The following is a 13,970-nucleotide window of genomic DNA, read 5'->3' as shown; positions in this document are numbered from 1 at the left end:
GCTGTTTTTTGAAAAACTTAATTCCAAAAATAATTCAAGGCACTGGATCAACCTTCACAGTTGTGATGGATTTCCTGTACAAGAGACAAAACTGTTCTTAAAAAAGAAACAGACTCTATAGAGTTAATTACAGACAAGATTCACTATTTATAAACTTCTTAAAATTCTGTGGATGTATGTTTGCCTACTACTTTGAGAGGCAGCTGATTAGCATTTGGAGATTCTATTTTAGTCCAAAATATTTACATAATAAACTTGTGATTATCTTTTTTCCTAGCTCTTGGCAGGCTTTTACTATTATTAATAACTTTATTGATTTCACATCAGAGGCTACATCTTACTGGCCAGGCTCTCATTCACTGTCACAACAAACCGCCCTGAGTCCTGATGTCCCTCTCTGCTGACAGGGCAGCACTCCAGTTCTCCTCCTCTCCCCCTCCAGACTCTGCTGCCACACACAACTGCAGCGTTCTCAGACACTCAGACCTGTCACGATGGTAGACAGATTAACACCTGCATGTTAAAACCAATATAAGAGAGGAGCCTCTGTGGTTGGCAAAGTGCTGGAGATGGCTCAGAGGGTGGAAAGTATGAGGTCTGTGTTCTCACTGGAGGGGAAATGACAAAAGCCAAGATGATGAGTGGGTGCTACTACTGTTGACATTCCACCAACATTTTTCCACCGTCAGGAGATTTTATTGCGCTATCCTGCAGACGGCAGCAGCCACCGCGCATACATGACGCCACGAAATCCCACATTTACCCAAAACATGTTAAATCTAGCCTGGAACCGCTCAAGCTCGACACCCCGCGTTTGTTGACTGTATCTGACAAATTGGATTTTTCTAAGCATGGTGATCAATATTGCAGTGATTGCACTGGACTGATCTCCCTACACCATCTAAGCCATGATTAGAAACTGGCAAGGGCAGCAGTGCGTCTAACCCACTCATAAAGCCTGGTAATCACGTACCCATCCATCAGTGTCTGAGTGAGTCCCCTGGGGCAGCCAAAATAACACTGACATCGTGAGGGCAATGAGAAGCTAACGTGCAGGCTTGTGCACTGCACAAAATAAAAGCTGAGATGGAAGATGGAAGTTTCAGGTGTTGAAGAATCAACTTTCTTGCTCAGTTTGAACTTATTGATTCAGGAACTACGTGCCCGTGTGTATACAACAGTGGGCCGGCCATTTACGTACGAAGGGTATTCAAGGCTCAGCGGGCTGCCATACATGTCACCACATTGGAGAACGTCAACAACTTAAGTTTGTGTGCTTGATTTATGTAGGGTTCAATTTCAGTGACTGTACTTAGGGAAACTGTTGAGGTAACTCCCCTTATGCATTCATTTGGTCTTTAGAGATGAGAGATAATAATCAACAATCAAGTAAAATTTAATTGATCTGTAATATAACAGAGATTATTTTTGCAAGCATGCTTCTCGTGTTATCTGACATTTAAGTATATGTGTTAAATAAGTAGTTGCTGTCAGAGAATATGCAATATTTTGCTGTGGAAATAAAGCTTTGATTGAGGAGGAAAAAATGCATTTGATGTAAGTTTGGTATCAGCAAAATTTTTGTTTTCTTTAAAGGGTTTACAATTTCCAACCCTATTAGAGACCCGATTATATATTCTGCAATCATGCTCTCAAGTTCTTTCTACTGTTATTGTTTTTCTGATCTTTTCCTCTTAAAAGTTTATAGGGAACTAAGGTATGCAAAAGTATAATTTCCTGTGTTTTTTTCCTCTGCAGTACACACGTAGCAGGTGATAACAGCTAATGTGTTTTCCTGTTGGCTCAATTTTAAGTTATTTCTTTACTGAACGTATTCAGTTTTTAGTTTTTGACTCATCAAAAATAACTGATTTTCATATCTTCTTACTCACACTCATAGTGTTTTTTCTTCTTTTTATAGTGTCATTCAAACACCCTGCTGAGTGGCACCTTCGTTGGTTTTGTGCAGAAGTAAGAGGTGAAAATAATATCTCTTTTTTGGTCTCTTTTATCATGGTGGCCTGTGTCCTAGCGTGCCATGACAGGCCTGTCCAGCAGCATGTCCTTACCATTTTTGCGTTCATTGAGCGGAGGCAGGCTCTGCGTGGGCTGCAGCGACAGCTCCTCCATCTCATGGGTCACTGCCTCGCTCTGGGGACTGGGCAACAGCAGACTCAACATCCCACTGTCCCCCTCTGCTCCTAGCTGCCCCTGAGAGGCCTGGGGCTCCATCCTGCCTCGGGAGGTGATTGGAGAGGGTCCCGGGCAAGCAATGAGGGTGTGGGTCACCGTCCCTCTGGTTGGGTCTCGCTGCTACCTGTGTGGATACAAGAAACAAGAGGAAAGGATGAGGAGTTAGAGGAAAATGGGGATACAGAAAAGGATATTTTGTAGGCTGCTCATGAACATCAGCAATTCAGAATAATCATCATCATCCTGTTGGTATGACTACTTCACCCGACTGGTGAAATGCTAAGGGTGGCATTTCATTTCAGCCATCTGGAAGAGCTCAGTCGCAACCCAAATTATTCATTAAACGAGCCGGGCTGGCTATTATACTGAATAATCACTTCAAACCGCTGCTCATGAGAAACAACGCCAGTTTGTGCCATGAATGTTCTCTCTGTTCAGACAGGCTTCATAATCTGGAATATGACGTCGCTGTGGCGGTTTCAAACAGAGGGAACGGAAACATTTCGGGGAGCAAAACAAACAGTTTAGTATCCATGGCTTCCCAACAGTCTCTTAACCAGCGGATGACAGACTGCTCAGTCTCAACGTGTATGCTATTTATCGCTCTGCAGCAGCACCCACATGTATCCATTCCAGGACCTAAGTACTCTTCACTAACCGTCCTGATGTGTTGCTTTTGGCTGAGAACCACTGTGTTCCTATGGCTGCTTTTATTTCTCCCTGTAGGCTCTTAAAGCCAAAGGCATTAGACGGCCCAGGGAGACTATGGAGGACAACATAGTCTAAATGTTATCCATTCTGGTGGCTGAATACTGTGTGCCATGTCACGTATCCAAACACAACACATCCCAAACCCAGTGTTTCATCATCATCATCATCATCATGGTCTGCTGGTATCATAATCTTTTAAAAAAAAACGCTCTGTTCCTCAGTGCAAGGAAAGTATAGTTTCACTGACCTTCACATACGCTGTATTTCTGCTGTTTGTTCCACAGGTAAACCTCTTCTTTATCTGCTTTAGAGATTTTCGCCAACTAGTTTAAACTGATGCAAATCCAGTTTTTAGGTTCTTTCACACCCAAAAGGTCAGACAGATCACTGCAGTTTACAGTCCCTCTGTAAACCTCTGTGACAAGTTTACAATATTCTAGGACTGCAGCTAACAATTATTTGCATCACTGATTCATCTGATGAATATTTTCTTGATTAACTGATGTGTGGTTTGGTCTATAAAATGTCAGAAAATGGCAAAAAAAATGTTGATTAATGCTTCCCAAGGCCCAAAACGATGACCTCAAATGTCAGTGGTTTTGTTCATATATTCAGCTTACTGTCATAGAGGAATAAAGAAACCCGAAAAACTTCATAATTAAGAAGCTGGAATCAGAGATTTTTCTTCTTAAGAAAAAACACTCAAAAACACATGAAACAGCTGGTGAATAACTGAATAACTGATGCACCTCTATCATATTCCTAAATAAACTGAGAGGAAACTTTACTGGCGAGTATTAGGCCCATGCATAAGTGGGGGGAAAAAATGAGGAGGAAGATTTTTTTTTAATGTTGCATTTTGAGAACGAAGTCAAATTGTCAAGAGTCAAGGTGAAATGTCAAAAAAAAAAAGATCAAAATGTGGACAATAAGATCAAAATGTCAAGAACAATGTTGAAATTTCAGTATTAGTGCCAGGCATAAGAACATAAATCTGAGAAGAAAGTTATTTTATTTTGCTTTTAGAGAATAAAGTGAAAATGTCAAGTCGAAATGGCAAGAATTAAGTTAAAAGACCATTTCAACTTTATTCTTAACATTTCAAATTTACTTCTCTCTTTTTTTTCCTTAGTGTGGCCCTAATAGTCTGTAAAACTTAGATCTGCTGCTGAAAATTCCTGTATGTGATCAACCCCAAACAGTTAAAGAGTTTAAGAGTCTTTGCAATGCAGCATTTTTTTTTTTTTTTTCAAAAATGGATTTTTACTTTTGTTTCCCTATCTTATTTTCACAATAATAAATTAAAAATATATTTTTGAAAACTAAAAATAATTAGTCAAGCCATATATGAATGTACATATCATATATGAAGGCATACACCACAAATACCTGCTATAAAAATACATGTGAAAATAAATGTGAAAAAGTTAAGCAACCACACAAAGGATGAGCTCCTTGTGATACTTCATTAAAAAGAACAAATTAAAAAAAAAGCACTGAATCAACCAAAACTTTATGATTACATTATTGTGATGTTATAATCAATAAATTAACACATCATATCAACACAAAATTGTAATGCACAACAGATAGTTTTTGTTGATCATTTAAACATTTGAGCTGATGTCAGTTTTCATCGGTAACTTTTTGCTCTTGCAGCTGTCTGCAAACCTTCTAATCAGACGTATAATTTTCTTGTAGATGTATATTATGTTTACATCAATACGTCTTGTGATGGTGCTGTTTTTTTTAATTTTTTTCAGTTATTTCCCAGTCAGAATTGTAGCTCTAACACCTCTGTCTTTAAAGGTAGAATAAATAGTATTTATCGCAATCAATTGTATTTGTTCGCAAAAGCACCAGAAGCATAGTTTATTGTTGTGTCTCATTCCCAGAAAGTCAAATACCAATGTTTTGGATTGGTAAAGAGTACTGACTGAGAACAGCAAAATAATGAGAAATACAGGCAGAGGGCAAGCTCTCTGCAGATACAGCCACCAGGTTATACAGGCTATACCTTTTTTTTTTTTTTTTTTGAAAATCTTGCATATTATGTCTGTAAGACTTTCTGATGTGCATGTACTTTATAGTAACTGTTACCCGCTATATCTGTGACATTTACAGAGTTTTCAGTCCCACTAATCAGATATCAAGTGTCACCATGGAAGTCAATCCCAGTTCACTGGCCATTTACCGGCAATCTAAATTGGTGCATGTTCAGTCTAGCAACCACTGCAAAATTACCCCAGTCTCTAAAACTTGGCTTCTGACCCACTTTCTGTCCCCTTAATGATGATTGAGCGCCACAAACACTGTGCGACGAATGGAATCAAGGCCTTGATGTTCAACAGTTTAACCTCAGCTGTTTTCTGTGACAGAAAAACAGTAACAGCTCTCCAGTCACATCATCTGTAGTGATTAACCAATCTCTGCTCTGCAGCATTTAAGTACTTCCAATGGATTACAATCAAACTGCGCATCCTGTCCTGTGAGACCTTTTGCTTAGAACTTTCTGGGCATGTAGTGGTGAGCTTGCAGATTGCAAACACCTTGTCTCATTCTCCCCTTCCAAGCGTGAGGGAAAACCTATGGTGGATGTGAAATGAAAAATGCTACAGCTAGTGTTTGGTTTGTCTGCTGTGGCCTACTGTAGAAACATGGCAGTATAACATGGCACACAATTTTCAGATTATTATACAGTAATGAAAACTCAAACTCCTTCAATGTTCTGGTAATAAATTAATGTAAATCTTACATACTGAACCTTAAAAAAGGAAGTTTTTCAAAATTGGTTTTACCCAAGGGTACAAACATACAGAAGACGAGTGATAATGAAAAAGAAATATAAATATATTTCAGCGTGCATCATAACTAGGCTTGGGCGGTTGGATGTTGTTGGTTTTCTGTTTTTTAATGGTCTGTATTCAAACAACAAGTGAACTATTGCTCAAGGACAGACACTCATTCAACAGCAGAATACACACCCACTGCTGGACTGACCGTGCCCGGTCGGAAAATTCTGACATATCACCCAACCCTAATAAAAACCTCCGAAACCAGATCTTGCCTATACATGGGTAAGAGGCGGAGGGAAACAAAAAGCTTGGTTGGTACTTGTATTGTAATTGTTAATAAATCAATAATACTACTTCTTACCTGTAGTAGCAGAGGACAGCAAGGGGAAGAGGAAAAAGACGTCTGGGCTAGTTGTTGTCAAGAGTCACTCTAAGCCATGGAAAAAGCTGGCAGGAAACAGAAAGGAACAAACATGAATATCACAAATCAAAACTCAAAGAGATGATGGAGCAGTAATTTCCTTCTACCCTGCACACTCAGAATGTTCAGTCTTGTAATATCTTTCACATTTGATTTGTGTTTCTAAAGGGAGTTTCTGTAGGTTTCTGTCTCCGTCCAGCCATGGATGGACCATTGCTGGTCCATGGACTGCCATGTTCTTAAATGACATCAGGGCATAACACACTACAAAAGGAATACATTTTAAAAGAATGACTAAAAGAAAGCAAATGTGGTATTATGCTTACAAATTAAAATAAAATAATAAAATAAAAACACAGCACTGAACTAGACACTGATGCTGCTTGAGTAGGTGTGTTTGAAGATAAGCAGAGAATAAAACAGGCGACAAGTACCACTTAAAGATGTCTGAATGAAACTAGCCGACACTCAAGGCTGCATCAAGGCCTGAAAATGAATGTTCACGGGTTGCTAGGAAAACCTGCAGTGGTCTCTATGACGATGGAAGCGGATCCATCGTACAGAGACAATAGAAACTCTGGGCGCTGACTACTGAAGAGCTGTAATGTAGCATCACACTGCAGTCTGAGGGAGAGGCTCTCAGCATAAAAATAAATCAGCTGCAAACACACACACTACAGCGACTTGAGGACACAAACTAGATAAGGGTTAGATAATAGTTAGATAATGACCTCTGGATTTTAATGTAGAGATTTTTGGCTATGAACAGCTACAGTATTTTAACCAGTACTGCAAGTCTTGGGGGGGGGTAAAAAAAAATGACTCATTGAAGGTTCATGGCATGGTTATAGAGAATATAATCACATGGTGGCATTTAAAAAAAAAAGTGTAAATGAAAGGGATAGCCTAGTTCTAGAGCCCAACCAATATACTGTTCGACTAATATCTGTCTGATATTAACTCATCATAGCTACAGTATATCAGTTTGTAACCGTATCAGCATATGTTGTCCAATATGTGCCCTTTTTTTATTTGTTAGCTTTACAGAAACCACTTATGTATATTTGATCATTTTTCTAAGTCAGGTTTAATATAGGCTATACATATAATTTGTTCTATGTGTATTTTCATCTACAACCGTTAAAAATTATGAAAGTTTACTGTTTCAGTACCATGACATCATTTTAGAAAACAAAGTTTATTGTTAAATTGCAAATTAACATCAACCTCAAATGATGCCTCCATTACATGCCTTTGTTACAAGTGTTAATCACTTTTAAGGGATTGCTGCAATTTTTTTTGCAGCAATCACAACATTTTGTACATTATATTCTATAGTGGACATTCACTATATTACATTCTGTATAAAGAATATCGGCTGATAAATCGATATCAGATTTTTGTTACTCCCTTATCAGTATTGCCATTGGTTTCAAAACTCCAATACTGGTCAGGCACTAGATAGTTCAGAGTATCTGAAGTGAGGCTGAATGAGGTACTACAGTAGAAGTGAGTCGGCTCGCCTCAGTTTGGATAAGAGAAGCAGAGCGGAAGCGAAGCAATGAACAGCAGCAGACAGGGTCAGCAACAAAACATAGTTTAGCTAATTTAAAAAAAAAAGGTCCACCTAAAAATGGTGAATTGTAATTTGGTGAATTCGAATGAATTGTAAACCCTGTACTGTGATATGTATCATATCAGCAGATTCTTGCCAATACACAGTTCTAGCTAATACGCTGATTATCGATAAATACTCAACCCACGTCAAAAAATCCAAACTTTCCCTTTAAGTAAAAAAAATAAGAGAGGAGAAAGGGGAGAGAAAGGAGGTGAGGGCAGAATTCCAACAGTCAGAGCACCAACATGCTGTGTGTGTTTACGTGTCGGGGGGGGGCAAAGTGAAAGGAGGCTATGAAAGAGAGAAGAAGGAGCAAACGACTGTCACGGCTGACGAGGCGTTGTGGGATAAACATCGGAGCGGCCCCAGCAGAATCAAAGAACAGATCCAGATGGCAGGCGCTGCGTGTTGCTCTGCCCTGGACTGATCTTTTAATGGCACGGGGCAACAAGTACCATGTGTTTCATCAAAGGCTAATGTACACACAAGTAAACACACTACTAGAGTCAAAGGTGGAATCAACAGCACAGGGTGAGAGGGGGAGATGGGGCAGCTGCTACTCATGTTTATGCAGTATTACTTTTCCACACTGGTTTCAACAATGAATGACCGGTCACGGCTATAAAAAGGTTTGGGTTGCCCATTGATATCACATGACCAGTCAGAGCAGCACGATATTATTCTGCCGCCAGGCAGTCTTATTCTGCAACTGGGTGTGTTTGGTAGTTTAAAAAAAACATGGCACAGCACAGGTGATGTGCAGGGACACTGCAGCAGCCCATGCTTATGTTAATCATCAACACTGTAGTGTGCAACCACACAAATATTAACAAATGTATCCATCCCTTCTCTGTCAGCACGTAGCCTGCTTTCTTGCTAAACGTGTTGCCAGCAACCTGTAATCTGGTCAACATGTCATTAACAAGTGAAAGAAGAAAGTCATCACAATAGTGAAAAGTTCATCACCAGCATCCAAAACAATCAGCCCTTTATTGTATTTCAGAGTGTATAGACAATGATTGTCAGAGGCAAAAGTTAATTTTCAATCAAGGATACTGAAGAAGACAGAGTCTGAAGAGTGAGTGAGCCCAACTACCACAGAAAGATGACATGACCGGCTTGTCATTTGGCTTGCCATGGTAGTCTGTGTTAATGGTGTTATACGGTGTTAGAGCATACACTGATTACACGCAAATTATAAGTTGGTTTCTGTTCTGTACAGGAGTCAGATTTCACTCACATGAAAGAGAGTTGATCAACAAGACGATGGCGGAAAATTTGGTGTCAAAGCAAAAAGGCAAAAGCGGCTATTTGGCAATACTTCGGATTGCTAACCTGATAATGATAAAAAGACATCTGAAAAACTCAACAACGTCTCTTTCCAGTAATCATGAGCTGGTTACTCAAGATAATCTACAGACCTTGTCTTTCTACCATCCACAAATCGTATCACCACGCAGAAGGAAGCGTGCACCTACTCATGGATGAGAGGCTCGTGCTTGTGACAGTTCGGGATGTAAACAAGCATCCACTGAGCTGTACCTTCTTGTAGTATATGTAGATGTACACCTCTTTCTATGAAGTGATACAGTTGGTAGGTGTAGTATCTAGAATGAAGCACTGTCACAAATCTTTGCATGCATCATGTGTACATGATGCAGTGTTTTAAGAATTGATACTGAAGTGTGTCAATATTTTCTTACCCCCCCCCCCCCCTTGACCAAAGGACTGACAGACAAACTGACAATGCACCATGCTCAAAAATAAATCCTTGTTAGGGGACTTCTATTTATTTAGGAGACACTGACCTTTCCACTTCCCAGCAGACTTCAGTTTTTGAGAGTGGTTTGCAACTATTTCTCCACAATACCAGTGCTTAACATGGAGCTCAATGCCATACTCACGTCTGTGACGAAGACAAATTAACTGAGGTGGATTCTATGAACTGAGAGCAAAAACTGGCTTCAGGTTTCATAAATGTTTTCATATCTGCTGCAGTAGAAGATCAGAGTTCAATAATAAGTCAACATTTTTGCAGTGTGAGGGCAGTATCTGGGTGTGTCCACCCCCTGAGGCTTTTTTCTTTCACACAACCTTATAAAAAGCCTAGACGTATGCAATGCAGGTGAGAGGTTTTATGACGTTCTACTGCAAACATCTTCCTGATTGTCTTAAAGCTGATGGGACTTAAGGAAAAACACAGAACCTCTTGTGTAAAAAATTATAATGAGAATATTCCAAATCTGTGCAGCCATTCAAATGAAAAGCAGTTACTACAAATGCAGAGCTATGTAACCACAACGGCAACAAACACAGAAATGCCACCACATCCCAGGCTCTGCATACTGGCAAGAAGGGGTCAAGGGGCAACTTTACTACAAATAGGCCTGGCTGTGAAGCCTTCAAGTGATGAAATGGCCACAAGAACTCACACAGAGAGAGCATTTACTCCACTGACAGCATGAGATAACTGAAACCTGCAGCCTCAGTCAAGGAGGTCTGGTTTCTGTTAAAAGACTTAAACTTATCACGGACAATCCATGAAAAAGAACATGTTGTAATGAAACACTGACGCTGCACAACTGCAAAAAAATATCTGCTCTTTAGAAGCACTGAATCGAGCCTTTGTCTCAAACTAGATATCCTATGCCCTGGATGACTGGGAATCTTGATAAGAAAGAAAGATATACTGATTACAATAGAAAAAACATAAAATCTGACACAAATAGGGGAATACTAAGAAAAACAACATGATTATACCTTCATATATCATATAATATCATGCATTTCAAGGTAATGAACAGCACCATATCTAACAAAGATTTAGACTAGCTAGTTATTATGCAATAAGGCTACACATCAAAATAAATAATCTTGGGTTTATTAATACTGCTCATGTCATCCAGTCCTATATGCCATTTATTCTGGGATTTTGAGAAGAGCTGCAAAGATTGTTCAATAAATCAATTAGTTGTCAAATATTAACCGCCAATTATTTAGCTTATCAATAATTTTTAGTCATCTTTTAAGAAAACATCTCTGATTCAGCTTCTGGTTTCTCTTTAACAGTAAACTGAATATCTTTGGGTTGTGGACTAAACAAGACATTTGACATCAACTTGGGCTTTTACCATTTTCTGACAATTTATGAAGCAAAAAATAATCCAATAATTGAGAAAATCACTGACAGATCAATCACTGATGAAAATATTTGTTACTTGCAGCCTAAATGATGCCTTATGTGAGAGATGCTAAACTAATGTACCATACACAAACAAAACACACAGAAGCACACAGCATGAGAACCACACTGTGCCAAACTACAGTTTGAGTCTGCAGTTTTCTGGGCCTTAAATAGACCACGTCTCGTCCAACAAAAATGTCTTCTTTTATCCAGAGATAAGACAGAAATGACGTCATCGCTGTGGCTCATTCACTAGAGTCACTGTTCTGCTCTGTTCCCACAGACACGTATGGTGTCGTTTCCTTCCTGGCTGCCTTTGTGGACTTTGCTGAAAAGATCTTCTAAAAATGGGACAAAAGAACTGGACAAAGAGAAAAACAAGGTCTCAGTGGCTGGATGCTTAAAACCACGAGACAGTCACACCTAAGAAAAAGGACCATTACAGTACCTCCTTTAGCAGTCTTCAACAGAGAGTGACGCCTGCGATGAAGACTATAGGCCCGTTATGTAAAGTAGCTTCCAAGAAATGAAAGCCTGAATAAAGTGCCCAGGGTGGCACTCTTTCTCTGGGCAGATAACTCCAGCGTGTCAGTACTAATAACTCAGTGGAGTCTGATTTGCCACAATCACTGTGAGGAGAAAGTCCAATATTAGAGTGCTCTAAAATTAGACACAAATCAAGCACTATAAAATGCACACATGCCTCCCTACATTGTGATATTCAGTTTCATTTTTTTATTTAAAGGACCAGTAAAACATGGAAAACCTACAGTGACCACAAAACCTGTGCAAAATGCAAAAAGCTGCATACAGGACTAGTACTGAGGCTTGTCTGCTCTGAGCTACTGTAGAAAAATGGCAATTCAACACGACTCCAAACAGTTTCAGGGGAGGCTCAGTGAATGCATATGATTACTTTAGGTATTATTACATTTGTTACTGAAAGGAGATCACATAGAAATGTCTAGCCATATGTTCACACTACTAGTAACATACACTGTCAAACGTGGCCAGCTACATTGTCACCGAGTCACCAGTTAAGTGCGACATGCGTAATGACGTCGATGACCGCTCGTGTGTAGAGTTATTGAACATGAACATCAAGCCGCATTTTTCTGTTGATGTCACAGTAAGAAAAAAAGAGCAGGGTGATGAAAAAACTTGAAACTGGCTGAAGGTAAGTCCATTGTTTACAAGGCACGTGAATTTGGGGAGATGGGAAGCAGAAGTAAACACATGATCGATTGGTTGATGTGTCACAGCATCATTGCAGCCCAGAAAAAGAAGTTGAGGGCAGCTCAACTTTGTAGCATCTCATGACTTACGGAAGCACCAACTGTTGGACACAAGTTTCTGACTTCAAGTCACTGGTCATGTGGACATACCCTAATGTGTGTGATTTAATTAAAGAGATAGTTCAGACATACAGTAATTTAGGAGAATTTAACTGTTTTTCCCACTTTCCCAGAGTCAGACACTAATAAGGGCCTTTGGACAGACCTCTTTATGTATTTCATGTAGTCCAAAGTTATGTCAAACAGCAATATTAGGCAATCTTGGCTCATTTGTGGAGTGTTGGAGGATCAATTACATAGTCATGACCCCACAGATATCCATGAATTGAGTAAAACTACACAAGAAAAGTAAGGGGGCACACCTATTTCCAAGCTTTGTCTGAGGTGAGCTCACAGTCTCAGACTTCAAAAACCCCTGTTCTGAGGTAATGAAAACAGGTGATTATAGACTAATAAAATCATATTTATAGATTATATTCCATTTGTGCTATATTCTGCCAATAAATCCCAACAAATCTTGCACACTGGACCTTTAATTTACCCCCTGGAGAGACATGGATACCCTAGTCTTCAGCGATGTGAGCTGCCATTCTTCATGCAAACTAATACTGCACTGGGAGGTTGAAATAAGCCAAACACATAGGGATGTATGGCCTACTGGGTTGGGATAATTACTTTCCCATCCAACCATGTGCATAGTGTTTAAGTTAACGCTAACAATTCTCACTTTTCAATGACAGACTGAGTGGATGTGGCCGCCCCTGAAACCACCACATCCTGCCTGCGTGCATGACTCACGCAGACCGCGACCTGTTTGGATTTGCTGCAGCACTACCTCACTTTCCTCGCTTCAATCGATCGGAAGGCAGTAAGATAACATCATCGTGTTTGTGCATGTGAGAGGGGCCTCATTACACAGCGTGTCTGGTTAGTATTACTTGACTAATGACGCTGCCAACTCACAATGCGACTGTATGTCATGCCCTCAGCATTCAGAGAGCATCCTGGCTAAAGAGTAAAAGGCTGAAATAAATAAACACTGTACTCACAAATTGTAAATTGACTAGTATTTAGTTTAAACAGCATGAATAGATTTACCCAGGGATGTATCACTGGCTGACATGGCTCCTCCACTGCGATAACAGTAGCTGTGGGTGGGTGTGGGATAAGCTAACCTCGGCTAGTTACTTTAAATCTGACAGGTGAGTGAGTTGCAGACAGCGCCAGTCATAAAAGACGATGCAGCGCTTGTCTGGCCATCACTTCTCAGACTAGAAAAACACACCTAAAGACAATCAAATCCTCGCTGCCTACATTGTCTTTGCTGTGCGGTCCAACCGAGCCTCGTCTGCTGCCTGTGTCTGCATATCAGCAGCGCTCCTCAACAACAACCTCCTCACAGTTTCGCTAGTTAGCTCGGGTTAGTTAGCGTTAGCACAGGCTAACATGCTAAAAACAAGACAGCGCCGACCCGGCTCCGTGCTCTTACCGGACCGCGAAGACCTGAAAGCCGAGTGTTTCCGAGCTCTGCTTCACAATGAGATATCCATATTGTCAGCGGGGGTGTCTTCTGTGTGTTGTTTTTCCCTCTAGCTGTGAGATTGAAGTTTATTTCGCGGAGTAAAATGGCTGCGACTGGTCTAGCTTCGGAGCAGAGTGACGTAATGACGCTGTCGGACAGGAACAGTTTGGGGGAGTGGCTGTCCTCCTCACTGGTCAGCACTTATTAACAACCCATGAGCCACACCAGGGT

At 40.2% G+C, this 13,970-nt stretch overlaps 1 protein-coding gene across 2 annotated transcripts in view; it reads right to left on the bottom strand.

Moving 5' to 3' along the window:
* Positions 1 to 13,970, bottom strand: part of mrtfba (myocardin related transcription factor Ba) — a 29,937-nt gene extending 15,967 nt beyond the window's left edge. Inside the window, exons 1-3 of one of the 2 annotated variants that reach the window (XM_084740991.1) lie at positions 13,707 to 13,970; positions 6,061 to 6,146; positions 2,070 to 2,317 (exon numbers count right to left, since the gene is read on the bottom strand). In XM_084740991.1, coding sequence (XP_084597117.1) covers positions 2,070 to 2,232 — 163 coding nt within the window. In that variant the 5' untranslated portion in view covers positions 2,233 to 2,317; positions 6,061 to 6,146; positions 13,707 to 13,970. The remainder of the gene's footprint in view (positions 1 to 2,069; positions 2,318 to 6,060; positions 6,147 to 13,706) is intronic. The other variant, XM_084740990.1, reaches the window with a different exon arrangement.

Source organism: Lutjanus erythropterus, chromosome 17, assembly GCF_056507025.1.
Source record: "Lutjanus erythropterus isolate fLutEry1 chromosome 17, fLutEry1.hap2, whole genome shotgun sequence".
NCBI lineage: Eukaryota > Metazoa > Chordata > Actinopteri > Lutjaniformes > Lutjanidae > Lutjanus > Lutjanus erythropterus.
This window is presented reverse-complemented; position numbering and strand designations above follow the sequence as displayed.